Source organism: Artemia sp. Qi Xiang Cuo, chromosome 16, assembly GCF_049724085.1.
Source record: "Artemia sp. Qi Xiang Cuo chromosome 16, ASM4972408v1, whole genome shotgun sequence".
Classification (NCBI taxonomy): Eukaryota; Metazoa; Arthropoda; class Branchiopoda; order Anostraca; family Artemiidae; genus Artemia; species Artemia sp. Qi Xiang Cuo.
The window spans coordinates 20721060-20747884 of NC_142809.1; the positions used below are offsets into that span (position 1 = coordinate 20721060).

Sequence of the window (26825 nt, forward strand, 5' to 3'; positions counted from 1 at the left end):
GTTGTCCTCCAATTTTTTCAGTCACTTAAAAAGGGCACTAGAACTTTTAATTTCCCTTCAAATGAGCCCTCTCACGATATTCAAGGACCATTGGATCGATACGATCACCTCTGGTGAAAAAACAAACAAACAAATAAACACGCATCCGTGATCTTTCTTCTGGCAAAAAAAAATACAAAATTCCACATTTTTCCAGATAAGATCTTGAAACCTATACAGTAGGGTTTTCTAATAAGCTGAATCTCATGATATGATTTTATTAAGATTCTATCTCTTTTAGGGGGTTTCTTCCCCTTTTTTGGAAAATAAAGTAATTTTTTCCAGGCATACAAACCCGATTCTTTTGATGTGTCTAATGCTATCAAAATTCCATTTTTTAGAGTTTCGGTTACTATTGAGCCAGTTTACTCCTTACTTACAGTTCGTTACCACGAACTGTTTGATAGACATATTTTGCTGTTTTCTTATATCTAGAAATCAATCCTATTTCAAAGCATAAAAACCATGAACTATTTCGAAATTATCTAGGATTACTTACAAAATAAGATGGGTTTTAAGGTAGGAGGAGTCTTCAAAAAAGGTATGTTACTGAAATTGATTTTTTTTTTTTTTTTTTTTTTTGAAAGTACATTAAAGGTTTTGGGCGGATAACCAAAGAGGCAACCCATATTATTGTTCTATATAGAAGCAATTCTTTCCTTAGACTTGATTCAGAATGACAAAAATATAATATTCATTATACACAGTTGACAACCTTCCTTAGAATACTTGACATCTAAAGTAGTCGTTCCTGAGGTATATCATTTACTCTTAGTGTGGTATTACTGAATTCCTTAAAGCCCTATCTTAATTGGTGTCATAAGAGTTATAAGGATTTCATATATTAGGGGTGCTATTGCACAAGTTGCAGAGAGCAGGTTTCGCCTTGTCTTAGTTCATGTATAAGACGATTATAAGAGACCCTACCCTCAAGAGACCCTACCCTCCTTTTCTTTAAAGAAGATATAAGACAATAAGAAAAGACCAAGCCTTTCTCTCCGTTAAAACCAATTGACAATTACGAGGCTATCATGGCTACAGCAGTAGCTGCAACTTAGTAAAGAGTGAATCACAACCCGTAGTAACCAAAAGTTGAAAAACGCGTTTAAAAAAAAAACTGCCTAATGAGAAAATATCGCCATCTGACAGTGAATCAGGAACGAAACTATTGTTTCGGTTAATCTGAAAAGTAAAAGTTTATCGCGAAAACAAGTTTATGGGGATTTCGATCAAAATAAAAAGCGCACCATTTGAATCAACATGGTCGAAAATTTTATTTAGAATAATTACAGAACTCCACCCTAGACAACAAGGAAAATCACTTTACCAGGGTTAGCGGGCTACCAGAACATCATAGAGAGATGTTTAATGGCTCATTTGGACAGAAATAAAAATTGCTAGTCCCCTTTTTAAGTGACCGAAAAGATTGCTCAATTTGCCATTGTTTGCATATAGATTAGTATCTCTTAGTGGGAAATATTTGTACATTTATTTAGGGGGATTACAGGAGGGATTTCCAGCAGGAATAGTTTTCCATGGGAAGCAAATTTTCTGGGGAAACTTTCCAGGAGAAAGTTTAAACGTGGGGTGGGGATTTCCTGTCATTATTTGAAAAACACTCACAAATTAACAAAACAAAATCAACTGAAAGTAAGGAGCAACGTTAAAATTCTGTATATGAGGGGGGCTGCCACCCCCCCAGCGACAAAATCATGGCAGTGTTGCTTCTACATCAATTTTAAATTAAAAACGGGCAAAGATGGATTTTAAAAAACAACGTTTTTCTGAGGGAAGTAAAAAGCCAAGTTAAAACATAAAATGAACGAAAATTATTGCTTCACAGTCTCTCTAACATATCGATAAACTACTACTACTACTACTACTAACAACTCACCGCAGTACCAAGCCGCCTGAGGCCAACACAGCTACGCATGATCCTCTTCCACCCCAATCTATCCAAAGCCTCCCTTTTTACACCCACCCACGAAGTTTCCATTTCCTTTAAATCTTTCTTTATGACGTCCTCCTACCCAAGACGAGGACGACCTGCTTTCCGTTTAGCCCTAGATGGTTGGCCGAAAAGAACAATCTTCGGCAATCTGTCATCCTTCATCCGTACAAAGGGCCCTAGCCACCTCAGCCTTTCTTTCATTATAGCCCTAGAGAGCGGTATTGAACCACAATTTTGTACATCGTATTGTCTCAAATACGGTCAGTCAACTAGGTATCAATAGAAATCCGTCAAGAATGTACATGGAAAATGTATAGCAAACCTTCTTTTATATTTTAGAGTATCCATGCTCCCGAGCTGTATTTGACACTTATCATCCCTACAACTTCTAATATTCTAATCCCGGTTTGCAGACTTATCTTCCTTTTTTCCAGACTTTTTTCAACTGTGAAAAAACACCCTGAGCCTTGGCTATTCTATTTTTAACATCTTCACTGCTTCCACCATCTTTACTAATAATACTACCAAGGTAAGTGAAGCTGCCCACCTGGTCAATCTTTTCATTATCCAAAGTCACCTTTTCATCTTCACTTATTCCTAGCCTTAGTGACTTAGTCTTCCTAACATTAATTTTCAAACCAATTTTAGCACCCTGAACTCGTAAAACCTCTAAAACTTCATTCATTTTGCTTTCACTTTCATCTAGGATGCTTAAATCATCAGCATAATCCAAGTCCAGGAGACTTTTTCCTCCCCATTTGATTCCGTGGTCTCCCATTGCCTTTCCTGTGCTCCTTAAAACAAATTCCATCAAAATAATCCATATAAAGGGGGATAGAACACAGCCCTGCTTAACTCCTGATTTAATACAAAACCAGCTGCTAACCTCATTTCCTACCTTAACCGCAGCAGTATTATTCTCGTGCATAGCACTAATCACTTTGATGTATTTGTCTGGTATACCATACAAGGATAAAACCTTTACTAAAGCTCTTCTATCAACAGAATCGAACGCTTGCTCGTAATCTATAAAACTGAGGACCAAAGGTGTTTGAAAACTCAGGCACTTCTCAATTATTAGCCTCAGAGTGAAAATTTGGTTGACACATCCTCTGCCTTTTCTAAAACCGCACTGCTCTTCTCTTAAAACTTTGTCTACCGCATCTCTCAGTCTAAAAAGTGTCATATTACTAAGTAATTTACTACCTACAGAAACAAGGCTAATGCCTCTATAATTACCACACTCACTTTTATCACCTTTCTTATACAGGGGTTTAATTAGGGTTTTCCTAAAATCGCTAGGTTCTTCCCCCTTTTCAGAAATCATATTCATAATCTTCAATAGCTTTTTTCTAACCTCATAACCACCATATTTAAGAAACTCATTTACCACACTATCAGCACCTGGAGCCTTATTTTTCTTTAATCCTTTTAGTAATGTTGCTAATTCCTCCTCACAAAACAAATCTTCCTTCACATCCAAGGTATCACAAATTGTTTTCATTTTCCTCTATATTTTTTCCTGCAACTCTATCTCGGTTAAGCAAGTTCTCAAAATGTTTGGTCCATCTCTCTTTAGTTTTTTCCTTATCGCTAATTGCGACCCCATTCCTATCTTTAACTGGGACAAGTCCGGATTGACTACTCCCTCTCAATTTGTGAACGTGCCAGTAAAAAATTTTACTATTATGCCGTCTAGCTGCATCTTCAAGATCATCGGCAATTTTATCCATGGCCTCTACTTCAAACATCCTTAGTTCATATTTTAATGCTTTCTCCATTTTCTTTACATTTCTTTTGTTTTCATACGATCTATCACTCAAGTAATTCTTGTACAAGTCCTTTCTCCTTTCTATCAAACCTAAAGCTTTTTCACTAATATTCTTAGCTGCAGCTCTAGCTTTATTCCCTAATACACCATCAGCAACTTCACAAACTATTTTCCTAAGATTATTCCATCGTCCTCTGGATTGTCAAATTTTAAACTCTTGAGTTTAGTATTCAACTGCTCCTGGAAATTTCCTCTAAAATTCTCGTCCTGGATTCTACTAATATCATATATCGATAAAACCAGTGCAAATAAACGAACTGATGATATTTCCCTATGTTTGTATGATTATAGAAAACTAGACAGCAACAAAATAATCTGTAAGCTTTTCATAGTCTTACACCAGCTTTGATATCAGTAATTTTCAGTATATAATTAAAATTATCTTAAAACATAAGCATAGAAATAATTATCATTTTAATAACTGCGAAGGCATTGAAAATCATAAAAAAATAACTGATTGATTGATCAAGTAATATCTTGGTCTCACCAGGTCTTATATCAATAGTGAGTAATATACAATTCTGAATTGTAAAAAACACGCTTTAGTACTACTCGTAATGAAGAACAAATAAACCATAATATGAACTCTGGTTATTTCTCTCTATACAACGGAGAATTTCAAGTTATGGTACAAATTCTAAAGCTAATCTATAGTCGTGATACAATCAAGATGGCTTCACTTTGGACTTGGACTTCACTTTGGACACTCTACAAAATTATTATGGCCTATGCATGTGTTTGTGTGATGACGTGTGTCGGTGTGTGTGTTGTGACGTGTGAGTGTTTGTGTGAGTGATGACGTTTGTGGGTGTGAAAACCCAGAGACTTTGATATTTATTCCTTTAAATTCTCTTAAGCTCCCCCCTCAACACTTATTTAAGAAAGAGTGAAGGCATAAAAGAATTTTGGACAAAACCCATAAACCATGAAATTTTGCTGATAATGAGATTTATATGCCACTAATTTTGGCCAATAAAAATTTTCATAGATCTGTTTTGATCATGCATGTGTTTGTGTGATGACGAGTGTTTGTTTGTGTGTTGTGACGTGTGAGTATTTGTGTGTGTGATGACGTTTGTGGGTGTGAAGGCGTGTATGTTTGTGTGATGACGAGTGTGTCTGTGATTGTCACTCTACAAAATGATTATGGAATGTCCTATCGAGAACCAAAAACGAGATTCAAAATGAGGACTGAGCTCTTTGTGCATAAATGAACCAAATTAAACGAAAAAAAAATAAGCAGCAATTCTAAAGTGTGTTATTTTTTTTCAGAAGGTGTCCTTAATCAGTTTGCTTTTACTGTACCAAAACTATTATATTGTTTTGTGTTAGGGAAGCATCATCATTTAGTTTACTTGCACCAGTTTTACCGATATATGTTAGATAGACTGTAAAGTAATAATTTTGGTTAGTTTTAAGTTTCTACTTCGCTCTTTCACTTCCTCAGAAAACCTTCATTTTTTAAATTACTTACTCGTAGAGCCTATGACCGGGTACAGCTTTGGTACAAAGACAAATAAGAAATATTCGCTATATTCACCTTTTTGCCAAAAAATGGAAGATTGTTATCAGTGTTATTTGCAACTTAAGACAAATACTAGTGTCTTTTTCAACAGTGTCTTTGATCTCTAGTGTCTTTTTCAACATTGATCCCTTAAATCAGAGAGCACCGGGCATTTTCGGAGAAAATGGTCCAAATCTTTGTCCTCATCTCTACAAAGAGGACACACATACCGACCATCAGGATGTACTATCCCCCTGTCAAACACCATTTGCCTGCTCTGGATTGGAAGCTGAATCCATACTAGATTTGTTTGTAGATACGGGAACCAAGACCATCATTCCATAAGTAAGGCATTCCCACTCTTTCTAGTAATGACCTAATTTGGAATGGCCACAACGTTTTCGAACCATAACTCAAAATCTCATAATAAGCTGCTCTTACTAGTCTATCTTCATTACACCTAATAAGCTTCAACCAAAATCTAAGCATCAAAATAGACCTACGTATATAATATAATCCACCGTGAATGGCAAAACCACACACTTTGTTGTCTTTTTTATTTGAAATATCTATTGAGATAGGGTGTTTATTCCATTAAAAGAACACGAAAAAATGATTAATGCAAAACAGTTAATTTCAGAAGTTATACTTCTGAAGATGGAAGGACTTACGGATAAACTGCTATATACTATTCAAAGCTTAGAAAACCATTTTCTTCTAATTTTGCAGAAAGCTGAACTCATTAGGTAGGAGGGGGGGGAGGGCCAAACACGAAAAAGTTTGGCCTTTCGTAGACTAGGAGAAAACCAGGAAAAATATTAGGCTCCGTGAGAAATGTCAGCGGAGGGAACCCTGTCCCCAGGTGAAATCTGCGTCTAAATAAAAGATAACTATATAGGCTCAACCTATGTTTCTTATGAAGTGTATTTTAATGCACAAGTCTTTCAGAGTTTGTGCATTCACAGAGCTTTCAGCTAACCCTTGGCTACTAAGTTTCGTAATGCACAGAGCTTTCAGCTAACCCTTGGCTACTAAGTTTCGTAATGCACAGATCTTTCAGCTAACCCTTGGCTACTAAGTTTCGTAATGCACAGAGCTTTCAGCTAACCCTTGGCTACTAAGTTTCGTAATGCACAGAGCTTTCAGCTAACCCTTGGCTACTAAATTTCGTTTTAATGCGTTCTAGCATTTCTTTTTTTTAACCATTTATTTTGTAAAAACAAAAAAAATAGGCTGGATTTTGAACACTCAAATGAAATATTTTATATGACAGTGATAATTCCAATGTGAATTTGGATTAAGAATGTTAAATTATGTCAACTTGGAATATTTTGCTGTTGAAGAAGGATTTCTTTGTAAACTAGAACTTTCAAAGTCCATGACTTGGACATTATGTCCAAAGACTGGATATATAATTAGTTGGTGAAGTAGAAGTAAAACAACAGATAAAAAGAAGCCACCCCAAGTGCTACTTTTCGGTACTAAATTGGTGTAATAATAATATAAATGTTTAGGCAGTGATAAATGAATAAAATGTTGTGAAGGTACTGATAAATAGTTTTTGTTTGATATCCTTTATTTTTCATTAAAAAATAGGCTCTTGTAACAAATTATTATTGTTATTATCACGAGCGACTCACAAACTGAGTCGAAGCTCAGACCACAAGGGCTCATAGCTTCATTGCAAAGACTTATAATTGCATTTGGTATTCTCAACAAGTTTTTGATTCCACTATTGTTACACATCGCCTTTAAATACTATATATTTGGTTTGAGCGTATCAACAACAAATTAAAAATTCTTCGGAATTATTTACGCTTCTGAATTTTATTTTTCCGTATAAACCCTATTATTTGTCGTATTTTCATAATTTATTTGTCATAGATTAGTATATTTCAATTATCAAAATGTTTGTACGCCACATGTTCGAATTCTGGTTCTGTAAGTCATCTGACTTTAGCTATTCAAACGGCTATAATAAACCGTAACTTGGTTCTCGCATTACAAAATATACTTTTTTAGTGGAGTGAAAAAACAGATTTATTTAGCTTTCTCTTTGCTCCATCTAATCAATAAGATTCTATATGTGGCCTTTGGCTTTTTAAGGCTTCCCCAGACCTTTGTAATCTTGACTCTCACGTGTTTCCCTACTCAATAGGAACTGTCTCATGTTAATAGATCTTTACGGTCAGAATACAAGGCTTTCGGCGAAAGAATGACTTCAAAAATAGAAGATATTTACAGATAAGCTAAAGCTTCTTCTAGAACAGAAGAAAGGTACACGTAAGATTCAAGAAATTCCCGAATCAGCATTGTTTCTATAGATCGATACACGCCCTAATACAGATAAAAATTAGCCATTAATAAAGATTTCAGTATTGAAGTAAACCGAGTTAAAAAAAAAAAAAAACTACTTTAAGATCCCTTTAACACTGATTCGATGTTAGCTTAAGCACTGCTAAGGCTGTTTTCATGAGAATTTAGCTTAGGAAGAGATAAGGTGAACTCCTCGAGCTATATTTATTTATGTGTCAGTTCCAGTAGTATTCATTAACAACCAGTCAGCATTTTAAGAATCTAGAGGAGTTATTACATAGGCGGCAGAACAGCACTACCTAGGTAAAGAACAAAATTGCTTCTTCTCCATGCCTCTTTGCATAGAAGGATTTGCTGTAGAAACATCGGAGGGGACTCATTCAACTTATAATTGGAATTTATAGCGCCCTTTTTTAAAAATCTAAAGAGATTGGAGGTTAACCGACACTAGCTCCACGTCTTCCTCAACTCCTCGCTCTTTACTCTAAAGTTTAACTTTTTGCCTGTTTTCTTTAAGAAAAATTGCTGAAACACAAGCGCCTTTGGATTTGAAAGTAAGCCTTTTTAAACCCCTAAAAATGTTCAGCTTAACGATTCAGGAATTATAGAGAGGACAATACCCTTTATATGCGGAATAATTTCTGTTCGCTTTAAGTTTCGGAGTTGCTCCTTACTTTCAGTCGATTTTTTTTTTAATTTATTTTCAAAACAGTTCCGTTAAAACAACAACAGAAAAATAATAAACGCATTATCAACTAGATGCTAAATTAAAATTCTTCCCAATATTATCAACATGCCAAATTACCTGGTACTTGAGGCGTAATTTAAACAAAAGAACAATTTTAAAAAAAGAATTCGCTTCTTTCTTTCAAAGAAAAAATTCAGTAATTTCATGGATTCCAGTGGAAGAATTGATTCACGGATATCAATTTACTTGTTTCTTTTGATTTAAGTATGTAAAATTTTAGCCCAAGGGTACCTGTGCCATTACAGATGTAAGCGTTTCTAATAGACAACGATCTCAACATGAATTAAATATAAAAAAAAAGTTTTTTTAACTGAAAGTAAGGAACGACGTTAAAACTTAAAACGAATAGAGATTATTTCATATGTGAAAGGGGCTGTCCCCTCCTCAACGCCTCGCTCTTTACGCTAAAGTTTTTCACTGTTAAAAAAAAGAGAGTTGTGGGAAAGTCAAACTTTAGCGTAAAGGGCGAGGCTTTAAGGAGGGGACATCCCCTTTCATATACGGAATAATTTCTGTTCGTTTTAAGTTTTAATGTCGCTCCTTACTTTCAGTTAAAAAAACTTGTTTTTTTTATTTAATTTTTGTACGTTTTCGAATAAATGCAGGTTTTGATCTTGGCTCACCGTTCATGAATAATTAAAACAAAATTTTCATATTAATTTACTTTTATTTGGTTAAATGGCTTTCTCGAAACTTTTAATTTTATTTACGAACGTTTTTATTAGTAATAAATATACGTAACTTACGAATTAACTTACGTAACGAACTTCTATATTCATATATTTTTTAGGGGGTTCGTATATTAGGGGGTTCGCCCCCTAGTCAATACCTTGCTCTTTAATCGAAAGTTCGAATTTTGTTCCAATTCTTTAAAAATGACCGCTTAATCACAAAGGCCGTTAATTAGAATAAATAGCTCTTATGAAAGTAGTAAGAAATCTTTGGCTTAAAGAGCGAGTTATTGACTAGGGGGTGAACCCAATCATATATGTAATATTTTCTCTTCGTTTAAAGTTTTGATGTTGCTGCTTTTGCAGTTGAAAAACTTATTTTTTATTTTAATTTCTGATCTTTTTGAAAATAATGCTGGGAAGTCTGTCGTCCCCTTCATAGCAATGACCCTTCCCCCATGAAAACTTCCTTCATGGAAATATCCACCCACATAACCAAGAAAAATTTCCCCTGAAAACCTCTGTATACTTCCCAATAACCAATACTATATGTTAACATTGGGTAAAGTTCATAACTTTCCGCCCTCCCCCCGGGAACTTCAGAGGATTAAGTCATCCTAGAAGACATACTTATAATATTTTTAACATGCTGAACAAAATGGTTATCTCAAAATTTTGATCGAGTGACTTTGGGAAAAAAATGAGCGTGGGAGGGGGCCTAGTTGCCCTCCATTTTTTTGGTCACTTAAAAAGGGCACTAGAACTTTTAATTTCCATTTCAATGAGCCCTCCCACGATATTATAGGACCACTGGGTCGATACGATCACCTCTGGGAAAAAAAACAAATAACGACCTACTAGTGATCTTTCTTCTGGCTAAAAATACAAGATATCACATTTTTGTAGATATTATCTTGAAACATCTACAGTAGGTTTCTCTAATACTCAGAATATGATGGGGTGATTTTCATTCAGGTTCCGTAATTTTTAGCGGGCATTTCCCCCTTTTTTCGAAAATCACCCAAATTTTCTCAGGCGCGTAACTTTTGATGAATAAAACTAAACTTAATGGAACTTATATATTTGAAATCAGCATTAAAATCTGATTCTTTTGGTGCATCTATTTGTATCAAAATACCGTTTTCTAGAGTTTCGGTTACCATTGAGCCGGGTCGCTCCTTACTTACAGTTCGTTTCCACGAACTGTTTGATAATCAAAGAGGTTATTCATAGTATTTGACAGACCACCAGAATCCTTGCCTATTGGTTAAATTGGTTCTAACTATAAATGCTTTACTGAAAGCAAAATATATTTTAAATGTTTTCTCTTGTAGAACGCTAATAAATCCAAAAATGCTGAGACTTTCAGGAATGAAAATCAATATATGTTGAACCATCAACCCACATTCATTTTTTATTTTCGTAATCTTAGTTACTATTAAATAAAAAAACAAGTTTTTCAGCTGAAAGTAAGAAGCAATATTAAAACATAAAACGATCAGAAACTATGACGTATATGAGGGGATTCGCCCCATCGTCAATACCTCGCTCTTTACGCTAAAGTTTAAATTTTGTTCCAATTCTTTAAGAATGATCCCTGAATCACAAAGGCCGTTTAATTAGAATTAATTAAAAAACTTCTTCCACAACATAAGTTTTTCAAAGAAAAGTGATGAACTCCATAAAATTAAAAATGAGCAGAAATAAAATCAAATAATCTACCAAGCGTAAAACTACCACAAGTCAGCATCAATAAATAAATGAAACCCAAAACGAACAGAAATTATAATAAATAACCGAATCAAACTCAAAACGGGCGAAAATTAACAAGAATAGGGCTCAAAACCTCTATGCCTTCCGATGGTCATAACGTAATTTGCACTTTACTGAAAAAATACAATTGAATGTGAATTGTCAGTTTAATGCATATATACTGATATTTATTAATCAAAATGTTAATATATTTGATTTATTAAAGTTATAAAAGTAAAAACATCTATATTTTTTCAATAAAGTGCAAATTACGTTCTGGCCTTCGGAAGACATAGGGGTTTTGAGCCCTACTCATGTTAATTCCAGCTCGTTTTGAGTTTGACTCAGTTATTTATTGCAATTTCTGTTCGTTTTGGGTTTCATTTATTTATCGATGCTGACTTGCGGTAGTTTTACGTTTGGTAGATTATTTAATTTTATTGAGCCTCTTCTAAAATTAAACAACCATCCCTTCCATAGAAACCTTAAATTCCCCCTGGGTATAAGTTACAGCCCTTGCCCCTAATCTCTGGGGTTTGTTTAAACCCTTAAAGCCTTGTTAGATGATATTTAGACTATTTTGAATAAAATCTCAAAATATCTATTAGATACATTTTGAGACAATACGACGTGTGTGTGTGGAGGGGGGAGGATAGCTGTCCTCTGGTCACTTTGACTCTTAAAAAGAGCACTAGATCGTTGGATTATCAATCCAATGAGCCATCTCTGAAGTTTATATGACCATGCCTTCTATAAAAACCTTGTATGCCCCTAGGGCATAACAAAATGACTATCTCAAAATCTTGATTAAAAGTACTTGGGGAAATGAAGAGTAGGGGAGGGGGGATTGTCCCTTTGATCACTTTCGACTAATGAAAATGCACTAGTCCTCTCTATTTCCAATCGAAGGAGCCCTTTTTAAGGCTTCTACGACATCAATTTCTATAAAACCTTTTATGCCCCAAGGGTATAACTTATGAACTTTGTCCTGAGTGCTATGGGGGGAGGGTTGTCATCCTAAATGAAATAATTTAAAGACCTTTCAACTACGTTGAACAAAATGGCAATATCAAAATGTTGATCAGAAATGTTTGGGGAAATGATGGGCGGGGGGGTTCTCCCTCCGATTACTTTTGACTATTAAAAAGGGCAATAGCCCTCTCAGTTTCCAACCGAATGAGCCCTTTTTGAAGTTTTTACGACAACGCTTTCTATAAGAACATTATATGCCCTCAGAGCATAACTTACAACCTTAGCTATGAGGGCTGCGGGCGGGATGGTGTCATTCTCAAAGACCTAATTTCCAGACCTTTAAACTATGTTGAACAAATGGCTATCTCAAAATTTTTATTGGAAGTGTTCTGGGAACTGATGGGGGTGCGGCGGGGGGCGCATTCGTCCTCCGATCACTTTTGACTATTAGTAAGGGCACTAGCCCTTTCAATTTTCAATTGACTGAGCCCTTTTTGAAGTTTCTACGACAACCCTTTCTATAGGAACCTTATATGTCCCCAGGGCATAATTTATAACCCTTGTCCTGAGGGGTGTAGAGGGTTTATCATCCTCAAAGACCTAATTTCCAGATTTTTCAACTACGTTGAACAAAATGGCTATCTAAAAAATGTTATTGGATGTGTATGGGAAAATGGTGGGCATGAGAGGGGGGTTAGTTGCCCTCCAATCACATTCGATTATTAAAAAGGACACTGGCCCTTTCAATTTCCGATTAAATAAGCCCTTTTTGAAGTTTCTACGACAGCGCTATCTTCGAAAACATTATTTGCCCCAGGGCATAGCTTACAACTCTTGCCCTGAGGGCTCTGAGGGGATTATCATCTTCAAGACCTAATTTCCAGAGCTTTCAACTACGTTGAACAAAATGGCTATCTAAAAATATTGATTGGATGTGTTTTGGGAAATTGTGGGCGTGAGAGGGGGTTAGTTGCCCTTCAGTTACTTTCAACTATTAAAAAGGGCACTAGCCCTTTCAATTACCAATCAAATGAGCCCTTTTTGAAGTTTCTACGACAACACTTTCTATAAAAACCTTATATACCCACAGGGCATAGCTTACAACCCTTGACCTGAGGGATGGGGGGGGTCATTCTTAACGACCTAATTTCCAGGGTTAGTTGCCCTCCAATCACTTTTGACTATTAAAAAGGGCACTAGGCCTTTGAATTTCCAATAGAATGAGCCCTTTTTGAAGTTTCTACGGCAACGCTTTTTTATAAAAAACGTTATATGTCCCCAGGGCATAACTTACAATCCTTTCCCTGAGGGGTATGGGGGGGGTGTCCTCCTCAAAGACATAATTTCCAAATCTTTCAACTACGTTGAACAAAATGGCTATCTCAAAATTTTGATTGGATGCGTTTGGGGAAATGTTGGGCATGAAAGGTGTGCTAGTTGCCTTCATATCACTTTCCCCAGGGACTGTAGGGGGTTATTTTATCTCGAAAGATATATTTATTGGGCCTTTGAACTATGCTGAAATAAAAAAGTTATCTCAAAATTTTGATCAGAAGATTTTGGGAAAAAAGTAGCGTAGGAGGTGGTCTAATTGCCCTCCAATTTTTTGATCACTTAAAATGGGCACTAAAATTTTTCGTTTCTGTTCGAATGAGGCCTCTCGTGATGTTCTAGGAACATTGGGTCGATCCGATCACCCTAGGGGGAAAAACAACAAATAAATACGCACCCCTGATCTTTCTTTTGACAAAAAATACAAAATTCCACATTTTTGCAGATATGAGCTTGAAACCTCTATAGTAGGGTTCTCTGGTATGCTGAATCTGATGCTGTAATTTTATTAAGATTTTCGGACTTTTAGGGAGTGTCTTCTCTTTTTTCGAAAATAAGGCAAATTTTCTCAGGCTCGTAACTTTTGTTGGGTAAATTCAAACTTAAAGAAACTTATATATTTGAAATTAGCATAAAAATTTGATTCTTTTGATGTATCTATTGGTATCAAAATTCTGTTTTTTATAATTTCGGTTACTATTGAGCCGGGTCGCCCCTGACTTACAGTTCGTTACCACGAACTGTATGATGGAACATTTATTTCTTCTTCGTTGAATTTTTCATTTAATAAATAAAACCACAAAGTGAAATGAAAATTGTATGCAGCAAAGCGCAAATGACTTTTACAAGGCTTAGGGGGCATGAACCCTACTCCTGTCTGGGGTAGTTACTGGTTATGCTGAGTTTGCCCATATTGTTCATGGTAATTTTTTATTCATTTCGGGTTTCACTTAATTATTGATAATGATATATGCTCATTTTAATCTTGAATTATTATTTGACTTTAGTTCTTGTCTTCATCTTTTCTTGGTTTTTGTCTTTGGTTTAACGTTACTCTTGAGCTTTTTTTTTTTAAACTTGCCTTGTGGAGTTAAAATAACTAATCAAGAAAAAAGGTAACTAAGTGTCAGAATATACAACACTAGCCATAGAGCCTGTTGGAGGAAATGCCAAAAAATAGGAAATCATAGCATACATTGGCTTATGAAAACTGGAAAGCAAAGGTTTGTCCTCATCTCCAAACATTCTGTCCCTTAACACCCCAAAAAGAACAGAAAACTTATCCTGAGTTTTCTAACTTCATCTCCAAGCCACGACACAAATCAGGGCATGTTTGCCAAACTACGTATGAAATTTCCCACATTTTAATAAAAGCTATTAACTGCATGCTATTTTTATTATGTGACGCAGTCTCTTGCCTTTAGGTTAAAGAATAATAAACCTTTGCTCTCTTGTGAGGATGATCCTAAAGCTAAACTGTGATGACGATCCTAAAATCAACTGAATGATCCAATCTAAGCTCTCCAGTAAAACTGTTCCGGTACTTGAGTATCTATAGCCCGACGTCAAAACCTTCAGATTCAGATTAGCTATATGCTGGATGAATCTAACGGAAACTGTCAATTATATATAGTAGTCAAATACATATTTTTGTTTATGATACTGTTAGACAGGGTTGCCACCCCTAGTGATTTATCACAATTTCTAGTGATTTTCTTATGTTGTCAAGTGATTTTCTTGTAGCTATTGATTTTTTTTTCTATAACTATTGATTTTTTCCTAAATCTAGGGATTTTTCAAAATATAGCGCGTAGATTTATGGTTCAATCGAATAAATAGTGCAAGAAGCTAATTAATAAAAAAAATGGTGATTAATTACAGTTCCTGATATGTTCCAGATTAGTATATATGCAAATATACCGCCTTTGGAACTTCCAAGATCCCACCATATGTCCATATTATATAAAGACCTCAAAGCGTTATCAAAAATGATAGGTGAATCTAGGTCATCGCACAACTGAAAAAATGTTCTATATTTTCTATTTGATAGTATTTGCTCAGGTTGAACTTTTGTCTTCACATTTATGGCATTTTTCTCTATAATCTATCATTTCTAAATTAGATTTTCTTTTGTTAAGAGCTTTAAAAGTGAAGTGAATGGTATATATGAATACCCCCTCTACATCTGCAAATAGAACAGAAATGGATTCATTGAAAAATAAGAAGGTAGGTAAAGATTAAATATAATTTTCTAAATGAAAAAAGAAATCATTGAAAAAGAAAATTGGACTCGGTGCTTCTTATAATAGGATTTGTATTAAAAATAGATAGATCAAATCGATGGTAGTGTGATGATTGGGAGTAAGGGGGGATATTAACTCTGGGAATTGTCTAATGGTTTTAATCTTTAGTTCTAATATCAAATCGAAATTGCAATAATTCTCCAAATTCTCTTATTTTTAATTGAAATACCTAATAAGCGCAGCTACCATCCTATTCTTTAAGTTTTTGGATTTATGTGCTAACATATCAAACAGTTTGTGGTAACGAACTGTAAGAATGGAGCGATAGTAGTAACCGAAACTCTAGAAATAGAATTTTGATATTAATCGATACATCAGCGGCTTATTATGTTGATTCCAAATATATAATATTCATTAAGCTGCGTTTTACCCATAAAAGGCTAAGAAACTCCGAAACTTTGCCAACAAAGAGGGAGGAAACACCCTTTAAAAGTCAAATAATTTTAATTAAAATCAAACCATTAGACTCAGCGTATCACACAATCCTACTGTAGAGGTTTCAAGCCCTATCTGCAAAAGTGTTAAATTTTGTATTGTTTGCCCGAAGAAAAATCACGGATGCGTGTTATTTCTCCCCCCAGGGGCTATCGAACCCACGGGCCTAGAACATTGGAAGCAGGCTCATTTGAATGGAAATTAAAATCACTGGTGTCCCTTTTATTTGAACAAAAAGAATGAAAGTATGCTAAGGATAAGTTGCTAAGAATAATAAGGATAACGTACGTTTTATGAAAACCAGTTTCATAGCCACAAATCAAAATAACGGGTGACAGAATGTACAGAACTTGTACAACTTGCACTATATATTTGCAGATTAGGAGGCGGGGGTAAGGTTAGGTTAAGTCAGGTTAATTTACCCCCGCATCCCCTAATGTGCAGATATATAACCCAAATTATATTATTATACTAATTAAAGCATTATATTTTCATCATATTTTGGCATATTTCATTAGGATTAACAAAACTTTACTTCTTGGGTGTGTTCCGTAAAATTAACAAGTACCTCTTTGTTTTATTAAAGAAGCAATAAGACCGATGCTTGACAGAATTTACGAAGGGTGGCATAAATTTTTTCCACGAAAAATTAAAAAGGCCATTTTCAAAATTGTCGCTTGGTGTCCCAGTAATTATACCGGCTCAATTATAGTAAAAAGAAGATGGTTTCTATATTTTTGCGAAAAAACTGAGGTTTTGAATCGACAAGGGAAAAAATTTAAAAGAAAAAGGTATTTCAATTAGATTACCAATAACCAATTTTCAGTGGATTGGGGTATAACCCAATGGTGCCAATTACGGAAAATACAGGGAGGGAAGCAAGGATCTTGTTCTATTCTCTGCATAAAGATGAAAAAGGCATTTTTCAAAATTTCAAGGTTAGTTTTCGCTTGAGAAAAAACAAAAAGTCAATCTAAAGGTATTTTTCCACATCTAGGGGGGTAATTTTACTCCCTTCCTGTAGGTGCACCTGTAGAGAACATGGTAAAGAAACAAAACAATTATTGACTACAATGATAAGATAAGATAAGATAAGTTTTATTCTTCATTAAATACACATACAATATTAGATGTTATAAATCCCTCAAAGGCTCATTGGCCTGTACAAAGAGGGAAGACATATGAATTACATACTCAAGGATAAAAAACATACTCAATATGAATTACATACTCAAGGATAAAAAACAAAAGAAAATTTAAAATGATCACTTACTCACATATGAAGGAGAAGAAAAGAAAATATAAATAAAATAGAAACTATAGAAAAAATTAGAATAAATAAACTAAATAAATTAATTATATTAAATAGACTCAAAAAAAAAAAAAAAAAAAAAAAAAAAAAAAAAAAAAAAATATTACTATAAGCAAATTCCGGTCGTCGAAACAGACTGTAATTATTAAACTTTAATAAAATGGTGCGAAAGCAATAAAATTTAACCTATCTTCATGAATGCTACTCCTTAGTGAACTATACAAGTTTCACCAATAAAAAATGATAATCATACCTGAGGCCTGGGAGTCATAGCGCAGAGAATACCATCATAAAACAAACTAAACAATAGGGGACATCGACTCCACAAAAAAAAAAAAAAAAAAAAAAAAAAAAAAAAAAAAAAAAAAAAATATTCAGTTTGATTATTAACTAAAATGGTCCTTAAGAATCCTCTTGAAAGTGCCAAACGAGTGACATTTCTGTACTGAAGAAGGCAGGGAGTTCCAAACCTGATGACAAGCGATGAGGGGATTGAAATCTGACCGCACAGTGGGAGTAGGAGGAATGCAGATAAATAAAGATAATATCAATATCAATAAAGATAATATCATTTATCAATAAATGATAAAGAGTATTATAATTCTAGTAATTTCTAGTGATTTCTATTCAATAACCTAGTGATTTATGTGCTAAATTATTGATTTTTTCAATAATCTAGTGATTTTTTCACCGGGTGGCAACACTGTTCTCAGACTTCCTTACTGCAGATTAAGAATGGGTTTTGTTGCCTTGACTGAAGGGATTTGAACTGACTTGATTAATTTTAATATGGAGACCTCCAAACATAAGAAATCAAGTGTGGATTAAGTCCTTCGGGCAAAATATTAAAAAGTAACAGTTGAACAATAAATTTATAAACCACAAAAACTATTTTGTTTTTATTTCAACAAGAAAAATTATTTTTACTTTTTAAGAAATGATATATTTTTTTTCAGAAAAGTGCTTAGTAAAAAGGAAAGGTGAAAGTAAACAAAACCATCTCCGTGGTGCAAACTAACATAATGTCTAAACTAACATAACACTTACAGCCTTATATCTTTAAAAAATCGTAAAACATAGAAAAAACATTACATTTGGGAAAATGGTAGTATAAACAAGAAGTATCAATTACCCTCGAGCAGGCCTTGAGGGTTTAAAAGCGAAATTCTTTGGCAAACAAAACTGTATAGTCTAATTTATGTAACTGAATCCAGAGGACTGTTTTGACCTTGAAAATTAAGTTGAATATTTCAGCTATTTAGCAAGAATAACGCCTTGAAAAGAACTCTTCAGCAAATTATTGAATATGCTTCTAACTCTTCTTCTCTCAGTAAAAACTGGAAAATAGTGAGTAAGTTTGTCTTGGCTTGTCCATGATACTGGACAACGACCGGAACTTTTACTGAGAAAACTGTTGTGAAAGTTAGTAAAGCAGCATAGAAATTCTATATCTAAATTAAATATTTGTATAAACCCGAAAGGAGAGATAGAAGGGGTACGCATTTTTCTTTAAAGGGAGGAGTAAATATAGGTTTGCAGAGCAAAGATAACAGGAAATGATCTTACCCCTTGTTCGCCCTCTAGAAAAAGCTGCAAGTCCTCCAAATCCAAGTAATCCTTGTTTGAAAATCTGGCGAAAAAAGAGAAAAAACTAATTAATTTAACATACTTTAATCTCTAAATCTTATTTGAGTTATTTTCTATATTAAAGATATTGCTGGTGGACAACAAAAACGTTTTATCCTAATTTTTTTTTCACTTAAAGAGAGCTGAAAAACTTCACGAAATTGAATCTTAACATTAAGAATACGAAGTTCTCTTGGGACAGTAGCCTAGAACCTTTAAAACCCATCATAGTAAATTCTTTGACCCTCATAATAATCTCGTAGTATAGTCGATGAAAATGAACCGCTTCAAAATGGCACAAGAATTTTGCGATAATTGATACTATGTCTAAGGTTTTTATTCAATTTTAGGGTTATTTCAGTTATTTTGGTTGCTTGGTTTGAAATATTGTTCTACTCCACTGCCTATCTTCTGATTTTGGGGACTTTTGAGGTTGGAGATGTTGTATTTCTTTGTTTTCCTGGATATGGATCCTTACGGGGGAGTCTATATTCAGGTGTTTTTTTTTCAATTTCTGTTTAATAAATAAATGAATACGCCATAAAAATATTTTTGTCAAAATATATAAGTGATATATTTTTTGCTCGTGAAGTGAACATCTTAAATTTGTTGGAGTGCTGAGAACTGTTGGCGTACTGGACTCGCCGAAAAGAGAACAAGTGGTAACCAGGCCTCCTGGACGCAATTTCGTGTAGTTTGCCATCCCTTAAGGAAAATTTGGGGTAATAGCCGGGTAATAAGAAAGAGTTGTTAATAGATATTATATGAGAAGGAGAGGAGGGCTGATGGGTTGTCAATAAATCTAAACCCTAGAGGAAGGTGGAAAGGTGAAATTACAGGACTGCCACAGGAAGGGCTTTACTGAATAATAGACATAATGGCTTGGTTTATGTAAGTTTTCAGTAGAAAACTGGTCCATTTTATATATATATATATATATATATATATATATATATATATATATATATATATATATATATATATATATATATATATATATATATATATATATATATATATATATATATATATATATATATATATATATATATATATATATATATATATATATATATATATATATATATATATATATATATATATATATATATATATATATATATATATATATATATATATATATATATATATATATATATATATATATATATATATATATATATATATATATATATATATATATATATATATATATATATATATATATATATATATATATCCATCCAACCATCCTGTGGCCAACCACAGGATGGTTGGCCTCCAGCCCCCCATTGCACTTCCTGGCTGAAGGGCCAAGAAACAGAGATCAGCACTGCCAGTAGGGACTGTAAAGTCCAATGCCCTATTATTTACCTTTACCTATATATATTTCTACTAACACCGATCATTAGAACTTCGAAAAAATACTAAAGTTGTATCTAAGCCCTTTAGTTAAAACGGCAATTTGTGGTTTCAATCACACCATGAATAGATATCTAAAGTGGTAAGTGGAATACATTATTTACTAATACATTATTTACTTCGACATAAATATAATTGAACAGAACACTTTAACCTAATAAAACTTAGATAAGCTTTCACTTAAGATTCTTTCAGAGGCAGTCTTTCCTGAAAGCCTAAAGTGTTCAGCAGATGTTAAGATTCCCATCACTCAAACAAAGACAAATTTTGCACAGTTAGAAATACTAACGATCGACCTGGCATTTTTTAAATTTCCCTTAAACTGCGATGCTTAATATCATATTTTGCACAAGACTAGGGAGAGGAGGGATACACCCACTCCCTTGATTACAGACTCTGACCTTCACATCCCTAAGGGCCAAGTTTGTGAGTATCTATACTTGGTGAAAAATCTATTCAATAAAAAAGGATTAAGTTACGGAAGAACTATACCTATACCAAAATAACTCCAGTTTTCTTCATGGATTATGTTCAAAAAAATGTTTCAGAAATTAAGATTCAGTTTCAAATTGACCAGTTTAATCAAACAGTTCGTGGTAACGAACTCTAAGTAAGGAGCGTCCTGGCTCAATGCCAACCGAAACTCTGAAAAACGGAATTTTGATACCAATAGATACATCAAAAGAATCAGATTTTAATTCTGATTTCAAATATATATATGTTCCATCAAGTTTAATTTTACCCATCAAAAGTTACGCGCCTGAGAAAATGTGGCTGATTTTTGAAAAAAGGGGGAAAGACCCCTAAAAGCCATATAACCTTAATGAAAATCACGCCATCATATTCAGCGTATTAGAGAACCCTACTGTAGAGGTTTCAAGCTCCTATCTACAAAAATGTGGAATTTTCCATTTTTTGCCAGAAGAAAGATCACGGATGCATGTTCATTTTTATTTTCTTTCTTTTCCCCAGGGGTAATCGTATTGACTCAGTGGTCCTAGAATATTGTTGGATGGCTTATTGGAACGTAAATCAAAAGTTCTAGTGCCCTTTTTAAGAGGCCAAAAAATGAAGGGCAACTAGGCCCCCTCCCACGCTCATTTTTTTCTCAAAGTTACCCAATTTAAATTTTGAGATGGCCATTTTGTTCAAAATAGTCAAATATCTAATAAATATGTCTTTTAGGATGATTTAATCCCCCACAGTTCCCAGGGGAAGGCCTGCAAGATATGAACTTTGCCCATTGCTTAACTATTGTATTGGTTATTGGGAAGTATACAGACATTTTCAGGAAGGATTTTTTTCTAGTGGGGGGGGGGTGCTGGAGGAGGGGGTTACTCGGGAGAATCTTTCCGTGGAGGATGTTTCTTTGGGGTAAGGGACATTTCTATGAAGGGGGTGCCGGATTTCCAAGCATTATTTAAAAAACAATCAGAAATTAAATTAAAAAAAAAACAAGTTTTTTCAACAGAAAGTAAGAAGCAACATTAGAACTTAAAACGAAAAAAAATAATTATATATATGAGGGGTTCTCCCCCAAGTCAATACCTCGCTCTTTACGCTACAGTTTTTAGTGCTTTCAAAAGAGCTATCTATTCTAATTAAACGGCCTTTGTGATTCAGGGGTTTGTGAATTTAAAAAAATTTAACTTTTAACGCAAAGAGCGTGGTATTGACTAAGGGAAGAACCCCCTCATATACGTAATAACATATACGTAATAAAAAAAACAATAAAAAAAAATAAGCGATACGGTTCAATAGTAATCGAAACTTTTAAAAACAGAATTTTTATGTCAATAAATGTATCAAAAGAATGGACTTATAAAATTGATTGTAAATATAAAAATTTTATTAAGTTTATTATTACTCATAAAATGCTACGAGCCTGAGAAAATTTACCTGATTTTTTAAGAGGGGGGAAACATTCCCTACAAGGGAAAAAAAATTAATGAAAATCACACCGTCAGATTGAGCGTATCAGAAAACACTATTACATAGGTTTCAAGCTCATATCTGCACAAATCTTCAACTTTGCATTTTGTGCCAGAAGAAAAATATACCAATATAGAAGTTCGTTACGTAAGTTAATTTATAAATCACGTCAGAACGAAATTTAGAGACAGCCATTTAGCAAAAGAAAAGTTAACATTTTATGCAAATTTTGTTTACTTCAATGACGGTGAGCCAAAATGAAAGCTGTATTAACTAAAAATCGATCAAAAATTAAATAAAAAAAAAGTTTTTTAAACTGAAAGTAAGGAAAGTGTGTGTGTGTGTGTGTGTGTGTGTGTGTGTGTGTGTGTGTGTGTGTGTGTGTGTGTGTGTGTGTGTGTGTGTGTGTGTGTGTGTGTGTGTGTGTGTGTGTGTGTGTGTGTGTGTGTGTGTGTGTGTGTGTGTGTGTGTGTGTGTGTGTGTGTGTGTGTGTGTGTGTGTGTGTGTGTGTGTGTGTGTGTGTGTGTGTGTGTGTGTGTGTGTGTGTGTGTGTGTGTGTGTGTGTGTGTGTGTGTGTGTGTGTGTGTGTGTGTGTGTGTGTGTGTGTGTGTGTGTGTGTGTGTGTGTGTGTGTGTGTGTGTGTGTGTGTGTGTGTGTGTGTGTGTGTGTGTGTGTGTGTGTGTGTGTGTGTGTGTGTGTGTGTGTGTGTGTGTGTGTGTGTGTGTGTGTGTGTGTGTGTGTGTGTGTGTGTGTGTGTGTGTGTGTGTGTGTGTGTGTGTGTGTGTGTGTGTGTGTGTGTGTGTGTGTGTGTGTGTGTGTGTGTGTGTGTGTGTGTGTGTGTGTGTGTGTGTGTGTGTGTGTGTGTGTGTGTGTGTGTGTGTGTGTGTGTGTGTGTGTGTGTGTGTGTGTGTGTGTGTGTGTGTGTGTGTGTGTGTGTGTGTGTGTGTGTGTGTGTGTGTGTGTGTGTGTGTGTGTGTGTGTGTGTGTGTGTGTGTGTGTGTGTGTGTGTGTGTGTGTGTGTGTGTGTGTGTGTGTGTGTGTGTGTGTGTGTGTGTGTGTGTGTGTGTGTGTGTGTGTGTGTGTGTGTGTGTGTGTGTGTGTGTGTGTGTGTGTGTGTGTGTGTGTGTGTGTGTGTGTGTGTGTGTGTGTGTGTGTGTGTGTGTGTGTGTGTGTGTGTGTGTGTGTGTGTGTGTGTGTGTGTGTGTGTGTGTGTGTGTGTGTGTGTGTGTGTGTGTGTGTGTGTGTGTGTGTGTGTGTGTGTGTGTGTGTGTGTGTGTGTGTGTGTGTGTGTGTGTGTGTGTGTGTGTGTGTGTGTGTGTGTGTGTGTGTGTGTGTGTGTGTGTGTGTGTGTGTGTGTGTGTGTGTGTGTGTGTGTGTGTGTGTGTGTGTGTGTGTGTGTGTGTGTAAGAAACCACTTGCAATGTCTCAAAATGTCCTAATAAAATTCCTCTGTCTGGTGATGTCATTACGTAAGACCCACATGTGCGCTTTCATTATGTAACATGTGCGCTGTCATTACGTAAGACCCACGTGCGCACTGTCATTCAGTTATTTCCGGTAAATACACTGAGTCACACATGACTTCCAACTCCAATAACTAAATAAACTCCAACAAACTCCAATAACTCCCTATTATATAACACCTCTTGAGTTGCGTCATCCACTATTACATTTACATAAAAACTGAATGTAAACACTGTTGTGACACCTACATCTCTTATTTTCTCCCTATATGTTAACTAACACCTGACCATTTAAAATTTGAATGCGAGTCTTTCAGGACATGTTGCAGCAAGGGCGGATCCAGGATTTTTTTCGGGGGGGGGGGGTTGCTAATTTTTGACTTCTTCGGGGGGAGTTTACTAATTTTTGACTCAGTTTTCGACTAATTATACTGATTTTTACCTTGGTTTTACTAATTTTTGACTTATTTTCAACTCGGTCAAAAATTTCGGGGGGGGGGTTCAAACCGGGTAACCCCTCCCCCTCTCAATACAGCCTTGTGTTGCAGAATCCAGGGAACTGGCCAGTAGAAACAGGGACCGGTTGTCTTGCGGGGGCTCTGGTCGCTAGAAGTAATTGGGCCCTCACTACTATTATTAACCTAAGAGTGAAAATTCGGTCGACACATCCTCTAACCTTTCCATTCTCTACATATCTACTAAACATATAAACTATACTATACATATACATATTAGCTTTAACATATCAAGGACAGTGAACATGAAATCTGGTTGTTTGAATTGGTTAAGTGGAAACTTACACAACCGTATATATCTAAGAAATACCTAGGAAAATTATATCTAAGTAAATTGTATGCTGTTATGCAGCTTATAGTAGTAATAGGTGCCAAATTGAAAACAAAAGAAATGCAAATCAGCAGAAAAATAAACTATGAAAGTATGACACCAACAAGCTTAAGAAGGTGCAGCTTTCCTATGAAGGTGTAGGTGTCTTGTGAAAAAGAAATCTGATTTTATTGAGCTTGTTAAGTAGAGATTTACATACCTATACATCTCTATTATACATATCAACTATACTATACATATGCAAATTAGTTTTACATACCAAGGACAGTGAAAATCAAACCTGATTTTTTTGAACTTGTTAAGTAGAGACTTATGCAACTATTCATCTCTATTATACATATCAACTATGCTATAGATATGCATATTAGTTTTAACATACCAAGGACAGTGAAGATGAAATCTGATTCTTTTAACTGGTTGAGTGGAAATTTACTCAACCGTGAGAATAATTTCAGACCACTTCAAGTTCTAATATTGCCCAAACTCCTCATTAAAAACTGTCATCGTGAAGTGGTATGTGGCGGGGGATACCGGAAGAAATGGAAATCGACAGAATTTGTGCAACAAGGGATCGTGGATTTTATTTTCATCTTCTTGTCCCTCATTGATGGGTGGCGATGTATATTCTGTTTCTTAAATATTTTGTTTCTCAGCTTAAATCCAGAATAAATTGTATTTTATTGAAATAGGTATACAGGAAAATAAATAAGGAATATGAGAGTGCAAGCCTTTAAGTTTGGAAATTATATGTGACTATAGTTTCATTGTCAAAGCAATGTATGAATTAAGGTCAAAGTCCCACATTTTGCACGATCCTCATGGAGCTAGGAGATAATTACGTCTAAATTAGACCCCTTTAAGTTTTCATAGAAAATATAATAAAGAAACTATTCTTTCAAAATATTTACAACTCTTTCCTGAAAGTAAATTTGTTTTTGACAAATGAATATTGATTTCTAAAATCGGCTGTATTTTCCCAAACTACTCTCACTCTGATCGAACTAAGCTATCCTTTAAAACCTTTCCCAATATTTAAACAGTTATGCAGTGAATAGGAGAGAAAATTGAAAAAGAACATTCACTTTTTTAAAACAAACTCAAAAGAGAACAAATTACTTTTTAAATATTATAGTATATTCATAAATCAATAGCAGTGTTTCCAGCAGCTTAGTCTATTTCTGGCTTAGTTACAGTCAATGCTGGAGACCCTAGTAAATCAACCGAGCCTCAAAATTAGTACTTACCTAATAAGCAGAAAATATATTTCTGGTCTAGTGGATATTTCTTTGAATATCTCAATGAATTCTTTGCTGTCTATTCTGCGTTTCTTGTCATCAGCTTTTTGTAGATCTATCTCCTGAAACAAATTAGAATTTGAAAAAAAAGGACTGGAGAAGAGCATATTGTGGGAAAAATCGTTCTTACTTGGCAAAATTTCAAAGAGTCGAGTGAAGAATTGCTTTGATGTGATGAAGATTTATATTTTCTAACCATCCTCACGCTTCAACGTTGTTCTGATGAGACGAAAAAATGGAAACATTTAGGACGACGTTAGTTTTATTGTAAGATGGCACACGAACTTCCATCGAATGCAAAATACCACCTACTATTTTGATCTGTTTCTCGAAAACATACTAAGATTTTTGAAGCAATTTGAGAACTTATACTTTACGTTTTTTTGTATTTACTGAATCTTTGAGCTTGAAAATATATAGTTTTTTTAGGCAGAAGTCACTTTTACTGTTAACTTTTGAGGGTAGTTCCCCTCAAACTCCTAAAGGCTAGAGTGTTAGTTGTGCGTTGGTAAAACGATATGTGTTTCGAACAGTGATTTTGTTCATTATAGTAGAGAAGAAAGCCAAAAATCCAAAAGAATTTCTTAGGGTAAATATTTTTGGCCTTTCAATTTAGTTTTGCTGTAAAAAAAAAAATATCTTTTTCATCTTAATCCCGATTCATCCAAAATAATAGTGTTTTTGTTGATACTTTAACATTTAAGAAGGTGGCAGCACAACTGTTATTTATCATAATGTCACTTTGATTTCAGTTTGAGTGGCTTATTTGCTTCCAAATTCTGTTCGTGAATAGTTTCAAAATGCTTCCAAGCCTGACGCTGATGGACGGCGAAAACTTAGCATTCGACATTTTTTTAAAGTAGGAAAAGAAGTTAGCAACACTGATACAGAAATCATGTGATATACAGCATTTCAAATATTTTGAATTGATTAGAAAATCCTATTTTCAATTTGTGCCAATTTTAGCGCTATGTAAATATGGGTACTTGTCTGTTATAGTGCCGACCACTCAATTTGTTCATCCATTGACGCACTGTAGAACTGTATTCATCGTTTAGTTTCTTTCAGCTTGGCG

At 34.6% G+C, this 26825-nt stretch overlaps 1 protein-coding gene across 3 annotated transcripts in view; it reads right to left on the reverse strand.

The window, feature by feature from the left end:
- Positions 1–26825, reverse strand: part of LOC148942667 (inactive phospholipase C-like protein 1) — a 440344-nt gene that overhangs the window by 361076 nt on the left and 52443 nt on the right. For all 3 annotated transcript variants that reach the window (XR_016143118.1, XM_089102764.1, XM_089102765.1), the window contains exons 5-6: positions 25700–25812; positions 18733–18796 (exon numbers count right to left, since the gene is read on the reverse strand). Coding sequence is in view for 2 of the 3 variants with exons in the window: in XM_089102764.1 (XP_088958890.1) it covers positions 18733–18796; positions 25700–25812 (177 nt within the window). In the remaining variant the exon portion in view is untranslated. The remainder of the gene's footprint in view (positions 1–18732; positions 18797–25699; positions 25813–26825) is intronic.